The sequence below is a fragment of the Triticum urartu genome, chromosome 3 (assembly GCF_003073215.2).
Source record: "Triticum urartu cultivar G1812 chromosome 3, Tu2.1, whole genome shotgun sequence".
Taxonomy (NCBI): domain Eukaryota; kingdom Viridiplantae; phylum Streptophyta; class Magnoliopsida; order Poales; family Poaceae; genus Triticum; species Triticum urartu.
This window is the reverse complement of record NC_053024.1, coordinates 578,506,745-578,516,444: the sequence shown is the minus strand read 5'-3', so window position 1 is coordinate 578,516,444 and position 9,700 is coordinate 578,506,745. Positions and strand designations below refer to the sequence as shown.

General features: G+C 44.2%; 1 protein-coding gene across 1 annotated transcript; it reads right to left on the bottom strand.

The window, feature by feature from the left end:
* Nucleotides 1–1,055: 1,055 nt before the first annotated feature.
* Nucleotides 1,056–4,950, bottom strand: LOC125545125 (glycerophosphodiester phosphodiesterase GDPD1, chloroplastic-like). The gene is made up of 8 exons (XM_048709000.1): nucleotides 4,689–4,950; nucleotides 4,405–4,598; nucleotides 2,900–2,959; nucleotides 2,452–2,532; nucleotides 2,144–2,344; nucleotides 1,954–2,049; nucleotides 1,656–1,852; nucleotides 1,056–1,578 (listed from the first exon to the last, which is right to left on the bottom strand). The coding sequence occupies exons 1-8, from the start codon at nucleotides 4,780–4,782 to the stop codon at nucleotides 1,347–1,349; spliced, it is 1,155 nt and encodes a 384-aa protein (XP_048564957.1). The 5' UTR covers nucleotides 4,783–4,950; the 3' UTR covers nucleotides 1,056–1,346.
* Between the last annotated feature and the right edge of the window lie 4,750 nt (nucleotides 4,951–9,700).

Here is a 9,700-nt window from a genome sequence, read left to right as displayed (position 1 = left end):
ATAAGAAAAAAATTGTTTAAACATTTGAAATAAGCAGATTAAGGGTGTCTATATCTATGTCTAAGCCCTTTTCCCAAACCAATTTGATCATTAACCACTACAATGCAAACATTCAGAGAAAAACTTGGCTTGCATTGAGTAACTTAATCTTGTTCTAAAAGTACAGAAATTATGAATACTATATAGATATAATGCACAGAAAATTCTTACCGACTTACTGACCATAATCTATTTGTACAAGTACGGAAATTATGAAAACTGTAGGACATGTATTAACACTGTTGAAACAGAGCAGTTTACATGGGATTTCAAACAAGAAAAGCATGATAGGGATTGCAACTTAAATCCTCACCACATCAATAAAACCTCCTTCCAGTTATGCCACCTTGGAATGCTACGAATTTCTTGGCTATTTTTCGGTGGTAGCAGTCGATAGGGCCCTTCTCTGTCATTGCCTTCAAAGTCCGAGTCGTCTACGGTTAGGAGGGGCTGGATTGAATTCAAAAGGAATTGGTAGTGGTCAAATACACCGGATCCGGTCCATTTCATACCAAAACAAAAATCTGAAATCCCTAACCCTAGGCTATCAGACAAATGGAAGGGCATTACCTCCCCGGCAAAGTGGACCAGTGTGAATAGCACTGTTTCCTTTAGGGGAACGGGCCGACCGGCTTAGCACAAAGGGAGCGAGTGGGACTGGCACTGTTTCCTTTGAACAGGCTGACTGGCTTGGTCGGTACGGCCGTTAACGCCCGTTAGCGCCGCGCCATCACCGTTGTCGGCCCGCAAGTGATCGGCCACGTCAAAACACGCTCACAAATTGGTTCAGTGTTTTTTTGCCACATCAATTTCTTCGATTCGGTGCAAAGTGTCAAGTTTTGTAAAGCGGTGGTTTTCCGTAAGTTGTGACATGAAAGTGATGGTTCTGTGCCTTTAATACTTTATCACATCTTTTTCTGAAAATTTCTTGGTTTCCGATTTCTCGAGGCAAATATGTGAAAACCTGGGGATTTTCTTAATTTCCAAAAATATTGTAGCAAACACATTGACGAATGTTGATCGAAAATGCTGGTTACCAGACCCAGGATCATGTATTAGTTTAGTAACACGGTCCATTGTGACGGTGACATTCACTACAACATGTATATCCAAAAATTTCGCCACCCACACTACAACATGTACATATCATATCAATCCCCAACTCTCCCAGTACCAGGGCTCACCGAAGGACATCACACCAACCCAGTATGTAAACCTGTGCTTTCCTCCACAAGGGGCTCCTCCTGTCCTGTATGCCAATCAATCAGTTACATCCAAAGCCATGAGTTAATGGTGTGCAATCTGTGCTATTGCACAAGCTCTGGCATCAGCCTCAGCAGGAACGAGATCTCCCGCTGCGTGAAATTCGGCGTCGATGCGGCATCTTTCACCACCTTGCCGCTCAGATCATTGATCTCTGTATCGGTCTCCGGGAGGGCGATGAGATCAGAGACAGCCCCAGTGATCTCCGGCACGAGGTCGACGATGACCCCGTTCACCCCCATCAGGTGCTGCATGTACACCGCCTCCGGCACGTTACTGCACATTTGCACAACGGCGTCAGAAACCTTTTACTCCGTCGTTCTAAGAAGTTGATGAAGAACTAGAGAACTTACTTGAGAGTGCCGTAAGTTAGTAGGGAGAGGTCAGCCTCCTTGATCTTGGGTATAGCGGTCGGGAACCTGAAGACGGCGCGGGCCTCGGACACGATCCCTTGCATGCCGCTGGCAAGGCACAGCTTGACCGCCTCTTCCAACGAGTTCCTCCTCACGTCGGCGTAGATTTCCGTCCCTCCGTTCGTTAAGAAGTACACCTGACAAACATCGTAACGATGGCAATCAGTGACGCTCATGGTGTGGAATGGATATAAGTTCCATGTGCTTGCAATCTGTCCGGTAATAATATTGCACTTACAGGGTATGTGCTCTGCAGTTTTCGCATGAGCTGCGCAGCATCGGGCTGGAAGCTAGAAAAAATGATAGGCCTATCCTTGGCACACTCGAAGACCACCTGTTCACAAGTTGAAAATCTGATGTGTTAGAACAACAGGTATCAAGCTGTAACCAACCAAAAGTGACTCATGTACTGCAGTAATAGTACATGCCTTGAGGATGGCCTGGAGGATGTGAGTAAGCTCCTCATCTTGGTACACAAGATTGTCATCGAATTTCAGCTCGACATTGAAGCCCAATCTTGGATTGACCTTCTCGAATGCTTCTTGAAGGGTGCAAAGAGGATCATCTGACTGGACGTTCCAATTCAACACCCGACCGTCCTTCATTTTCCGCAGCAAAGGCTTCCCATTCTGAATTTAGCAATAAGCAATGAATAATCAGATGCATTGTGTCAAACTTTATGTAACTACTACTAATGACCAAATTAGCACACTGGTGTTTTGCACTTTCTCCATACCTTGCCTTGCCTGTTTTGTGGGCCATACTGGAGGAAATCTTCCAACTGAAGATCAGTGACACGCTTCTCTGAAATTTTGCCCTGAAAACAGATAGTCCTGGTGAGTTAGGTTGGTTGCTTACACAAGTGATATGGAAACAGGAAAATATCAAGGTTGGCAGCATGTTTTGGCATGTGCTTTTTGTGGTGGTTTCTACATGGCTGTTTGGATAGCAACCAACAACTACCCTACCAAAATTTTGGATGGCTGCCTAAATTTCGGGTGTAAGCCAACTTTTTGGCCAGCTATTCAGTTTTATTACCAACATCTGGGCGAGCCCACACGGCAAAATCGTTAGCCAAATAATTGATGGGCCCCATCCAAACAGCCCCTACAATCACCCGCCGGGGAAAAGGAAATGTTGGAAAGTGATACGCATACAGAGCAAGAGGGCGCATATGAACTTACATGTTCTTCAGTAATGATGAAGTTGTCATGGAAGATGACTGGGCAGACGTCCTTGGTGACCTACAAAATCGATATTCATGGTTCTCTTCTCAACATCTTTGCACACTGAATTATTTAGGAGACAAAGAGAGAAGGGAGAGAAGTGAAAAAAATCAGTATCTTCTTTGAACACTTTGAACAAATTTAGCTTTGAAGCAAATTAGAAATGGAAACATTTACTTGGCGTTTTGCGCAATAGCACCGTAAGAAGAAAAAAAACGATGGACTGAATCGATAGATATATGCGACACGCAAGATATACGATCTTGATAAGTACAAGGTGGAGGTGGGGTTTGGCGTTAGCAGAAGTACTAGATCGCACTAGTGCAACAGGACAAACGAACAACTAGCTAGTGTATTGCATGAGTGCTGCTTCAGGTACGACAAAAGTTGTACGATCGTTGATACAGCCTCGTCACAGTCCACTGTAATATCTTACCAACATCGGGTACATCAAGAGTATAATGACATTTCAAACAAACCAATCCAGGACCAGACCTTTAATCTGCCAAATTACATCTATAACTGTACCACATCTAGTTCAAATATTGCACTTTAGGTCTGTCTAGGACAGATCTACATTTACCCTAGTTATTACACATTAAGTGACTCGATCAAACATAAAAAGAAAAAGAATATCCTCATAAATCTTCGCGAAAAATCATTGATATAGGATATGCAATACTTAGAGCAACTCCAAGAGCTCCTGTACAAATCTTCTTCCAGGATGACCCTATAATCTAGGAAAAGTTTTCTAACACCTACTCCCTCAGTCCCATAACAGGAGGGAGTGCATTTTACCGTTCCCGTAAAACTTCTGCTCATAAAATATGACCCTATTATCCACCGCCATAATTATATGAGAAGATCATCTTCCCGCAAACTTAAAGGACGGAGGAGGTGTTTCTATGAAATCCTGTAAAAAAAATTGCAGAGGCTTTTTTTACCATAACTTTCCGTAAATGGAAGTGTTTTTTGGAAACGGAAGCTATTGGAGTTGCTCTTAGAGGACATCTAGATGCTTTAGCAAAATTATTGTGGTTTTAAACTGTGTTATTAGTACAAGTTACAGTAGTATATTATTTCGTGCTGGTGAGCTGGTCAGATCTGGAGAGCTCGATGAGCCGCCCCACTTCTCCACATGGGAGGCCACCGCGACGCACGTGGGGTCGCTCCGCTACGCGGCGACCTTCCTCTCTCCCTTTCCCCTTCGGCGACACGGCAAACGTGCTCGAGCCGCTCCGGACGGCCACGTCCCCATCAACAAAGATCCCCTAGACCGGACACACTACACCGAGGAGAGCTACACCAGTTCCCGGAGGCCCGGGACCCACGTAGACCGATCCCATACACCCGTTCCTTTCCTCGGAACCCGCGCGACCTAACAAATTAATTAACGTAGCACGCAGGGGAGGTGGGAGGGATTCGATTGGAGCAGAGCAGACGGGATCGATCGATAATTATACCTGGACGTCGAACTCGACGTAGTCGACGGCGAAGCGCGCCGCCTCGTTGAACGACCGGACCGAGTTCTCCTTCACCTCCTGCATCCGCCGGTCCGGCGACGCCAGCGCGTTCATCCCCTTGCCGCGGTGCCCGATCACCGCGAACCGCCGGCCAGCGCCCCGCTGCTTCTTCACCATCGACGCCGCCTCCGCGTCTGCGGTCGCGCGCGCGCGCGTTATTACCGTCCGATTGATGACCAACCGTAAAGTAGAGACGCGAGGACGGCGAATGAAACGGCACGTACCGAGGACCCGCGCGGCGGCGGCGGCGAGGTGGTCCGGCACGACGACGTCGAGGGTGGGGACGTCGGCGACGCGCGCGGCCTTGAGCAGAGCCATTGATCGGGCGACCGATGTGTTATACGTACGCACGTGCGGCGCGCCGAATTGGTGGGGATGTCGGACAGCGAACGCCGGGCTGGATTCGGCGAGGAGAGGAGAGGAGAGGAGAGGGGCTCAATGGCTGGCTGGCTGGCTGGCTGGCGAGTTGCAACGGACGGGGAAAGGAGTTTATATGGACGGACGGGTAGACGCCGGAGTTGAATGTGATGCCGGAGCGGGAATATTCCAGGGTGCCGCTCGGGCTCCCGGGTTTATCCTCCGGGATATTCGCTTTGCCGCATCGCCTTTTCGTTCCGGACAGGTCTCTCTCCTGTCCTATTTTTACGTCGGCCTGTCCCGCTTTTCCTTCTCTGTTCTCTCTCTTTTTTCTGATTGAAAAAACATCTGTAACTTTATTTATTTTTATAGATTTTTTAGAGACTAGAGAAAGGAAGCAGTCCATAATTAGAACTGGCACCGGATTGTTTATGTTTAAGAAATAAGAGGAAGAAGAGGCTTTAGATCAGGGCAATATCGGTAATCAGCGCAAAATCCCCGTTTAACTCATGGGCCAGCGCAATCCTGCCTCCTCTGATCGCCTCAATGGGAGACCTCCTGGAAATTGCCCAGCAGGTCTTCCACGTCAGCCATGACTGGTGTAGGCCTGAATTATCCTGCCTCTTGGGATCGAGCGAGAAGATAACCTTGCACAGTCAGACTCCACGCAGATGGGACCTCGACAGAATCGCAACAACTCTGTTAACCCGGTCTGCACGGCCAAAGCCTTGTTGGGTGAATTAGCAATTTTTCGATTGATTAATTTAGTTTATAAATAAATTATGAACTGTGATATTTGGCACACGTGTGCCATATAAGCAAAACTGCCACACCTTTATTTTTTTTCATTTTAAAGTATTATACGATCTCTCGTCCTTTGACCTCGCCTCTTTCCAAATGACCCCGCAGGCTCGTCCGAGAAACCTGCTTCTCCCGCACATCTCGGGCGCTCACCCTCGAAAAAACTGCCACTTCTTCACGTCTATCACATGATTTCTCCTTAGGACAAAGTTACCATGATATTCGTATGCAAGTTATCAGGCCTGTGTTGCATAACTTATTGTGCTATTTACATAGAACGTATCAGGTACTATGCTTCAACAACTACACCCCTTCAAAGTTACCAATATGTTTTGTACACAAGTTATAAGGTCTTCGATGTATAAAATACCGTGGTACTTACACATAAGTTATCAGGGTATATGTACATCACCCTTCCCCCCCCTCCCCGGTCAAAGTTACCATGGGGGATTGTACATGAGTTACCGGATCTACGGTTCGTATATTATCATGGTACTTGCACCTAAAAACCTGGGTGTGTTTCGGTAGCTTTTTCCATAGGCCATGATGTTTTTGCGTAACTTATCACGCATATAGCATGTGTGCCCCTCATGACACTAAACATTATGTGACTTTCCCGTGGCACATCATGTGTTGTGTTCATCCAAGAGGCCCACACGTGAGGCGAGTGTATGTTTTTAACAACTTATTTTCCTTTGATAAAAAAGTTACCATCATGTTTATATTGCAAGTTATCGGTCATGCGGTGCTTATATTATCATGTTATTTACACAAAAAATATTGGGGATGTTTTGAACAACTTTTTCTCAGGGCAAAATTTTATCATGGTGATTTTAGGTAACCTATCAAGCCCGTAGTGCTTAAAATATCATGCTATTTACACAAAATTTATCAGGGATATGTTTCAGCAACAAATCCCCCCCCCCCTCCCTCACGGGTCAAAAACTTATCATGGTGTTTAGTTATCGCAGTGCATATGTTTTCATACTATTTACACATAAAAATGCCAGGGGAGGGAAGTATACTACCGTGCTATTTACACAGAAGATACCGGAGTATCTTTTCAAAAAAAAATTCCCTATGGTCAAAGTTACCATGGTGCTTCTACCTCAGTTATCAGATATGCGCTGCGTATATTACTATCTATTTACACATAAATTATTCGGGTATCTTTTCACATTTGTCTTCCCCAATGGTTAAAGTTACCACGACGTTTGTATCTAAATTATCAGGTCTATGGCGTGAATGTTATCGTGCTATTTACAGAAATTACCGGGGGGCGGATTCAACAAATTTATTCCCAATGATCAAAGTTACCACGATGCTTGAAACAAAAAGTTTTTCAGTGCTAACATATTAAAGGCAAAAACATGTCAAAAAAAGTATTTCCCTTAGAATGTTTAACAATGAGTGTCATAGGTGAGGTCGTTAGCTCCATTTGTTAATTACTTACAGACCAGAGATCAAATCCTAGTCCAAGCATTATTTTTGCTGAAAATCAAGAAGGCATGTGGGGCCATAAATGATGATTACGAAAATTAGGAAGGCACGAGCGGGTGTGCCCGATAAAATAGGAGGACGATGTGCGGGAAAGGAAATAAATCGGGGGAGGGCGTGAGGGAAAGGAAAGAAATCGGGAGGACATAAGGGAAAGGAAAGAAACCGGGAGGTAGGAAATCGGGAGAGAATTGATGGCGTTGGATGCGTGTGACAGTTTCGCAATCTGCCACACGGTTGCCATATACATATTTCGATAAATTATAAACATAGGACAATATTAAACTCATGCCGATATCTTGTCATGTAAGCACGGTCAGACCCAGAGTGGCCTAAAGAACTAGATTCAGAGATTTAAGACTGAGCTTGACGATTTCATTCACTTTCAGAGAAAATATATGTGTGGTCTAGCTCGTCACAGAGGAAACCCTAAAACAAGAAGATGGTTCTCCATCAAGATCGAGTCCTGGCTTTATAGCCTTACAAGTTGGAAGAAAGTAAGAATGTAAAAAATAACAGGCGGCACTGTAGTTCTTGCCGGAAAGGTGAACAGTGAGATGTGAGCCATCCGCAGTCGTCCGATGAGGAATGGACGCGATCCAGGGCTTCGTAACCCAGCGAAGTGGTACGAGCCGTTGTGTAGCGTTGGATCACAGATGGACGTCTTCTCGAGCTTTGCACCACTGACTTGAATTCAAAAATTAACTGAATCTTGCCGCCCGTGCTTTATTCTTCAGCAGGTTGTTACTAGGGTCCTGACAACTCCTCTCGATCGACAACAGACCTGTCCTCAGGGCTGGAAGTCAGGAAAAACTTTCTGTATGAAGGTTGCATCTTCCCATGTGGCATCTTTTTCTTGAGCTTGCGTTGGTTTTTCCTTAAAGAGGAAAGGGTGATGCAATAAAGTAGATATAAGTATTTTCCTCAGTTAAGAACCAAGATATCAATCCAGTAGGAGGAACACACAAGTCTCCAATGATATCACCTACACAAACAAACAAATACTTACACCCAACGCGATAAAGGGGTTGTCAATCCCTTCACGGTTACTTGCAAGGATGAGATCTAATAGAGATAGGTATAAAAGATAAATAAAATTGCAAAATAAAGTAAAGGTAAATAGATTGCAGCAAGATATTTTTGGGTTTTTTTGTTTTGTAGATCTGGAAATAATAAGATAAAAATAGACCCGGGGCCATAATTTTCACTAGGGGCTTCTCTCTTGAAAGAAAGCATACAGTGGGTAAACAAATTACTGTTGAGCAACTGATAGAAAATCGCATAGTTATGACGATATCTAAGGCAATGATCATGAATATAGGCATCACGTCCATGACAAGTAGACCAAAACGATTCTGCATCTACTACTATTATTCCACAAATCGACCGCTATCCAGCATGCATCTAGTATATTAAGTAAACAAAAACGGAGTAACACCTTAAGCAAGATAACATGATGTAGAGAGATAAATCCAATCAATATGAAATAAACCCCATCCTTTTATCCTTAATGTAAACAATACAAATACGTGCCTCGCTATCCCTTCACTGGGTGAGGACACCGCAAGATTGATCCAAAAACAAAACACCTCTCCCATTGCAAGAAAAATTAATCTAGTTGGTCAAACCAAATCAATAGATCGGAGAAAAATACAAAGCTATCTTAATCATGCATAAAAGAGTTCAGAGAATACTCAAATAATATTCATAGATAATCTGATCATAAATCCACAATTCATCGGATCTCAACAAATACACGGCAAAAGAAGATTACATCGAATAGATCTCCAAGAACATCGAGTAGAACATTGTATTGAAGATCAAAGAGAGAGAAGAAGCCATCTAGCTACTAGCTATAGACCCGTAGGCCTGTGGTAAACTACTCACACATAATCAGAAAGGCAGTAAGGTTGATGTAGAAGCCCTCCGTGATCGAATCCCTCTCCAGCAGAGTAGCGAAAAAGGCCCCAAGATGGGATCTCACGAGGACAGAAGCTTGCGACAATGGAAAAGTATTTTTGGTGTGCCCTCTAGTATACAGGGAATATTAGGGTATTTATGAAGCTGAGATTAGGTTTGGAGGAGGCACTAGGGGGGGGGCACAAGCTCATAGGGCGCCACCCCTAGGGCACGCCTGGTGAGCTTGTGGCTCACCCGTGGGCCTTCTGGACTCCTCCCGAAGTTTCCTAAGTGTCTTCTGGTCCAACAAAAATCGTCAAAAAGCTTCATTCCGTTTGGACTCCATTTGGTATTGATTTTCTGTAAAAGACAAAAACATGAAGAAAAAAAACAGCAACTAACACTGGGCACTAGGTTAATAGGTTAGTCCAAAAAATGATATAAATAGCATAATAATGCATATGAAACATCCAACAATAAAAAATTATAGATATGTTGAAGATGTATCAGTCGGTCAAATCAATAACCCGATGTGCCGCTCGGACCTGGATTACCAGACGACTTCACCTTCGTTTGATGAGTCCAGTGCTACCCAATTGCCGGCTTTCACTATCAACCTGGGTAATCCTTATAAATTTCTCAATTTATAATGTGCTTTCCTTCATATATTGATTATCATGTA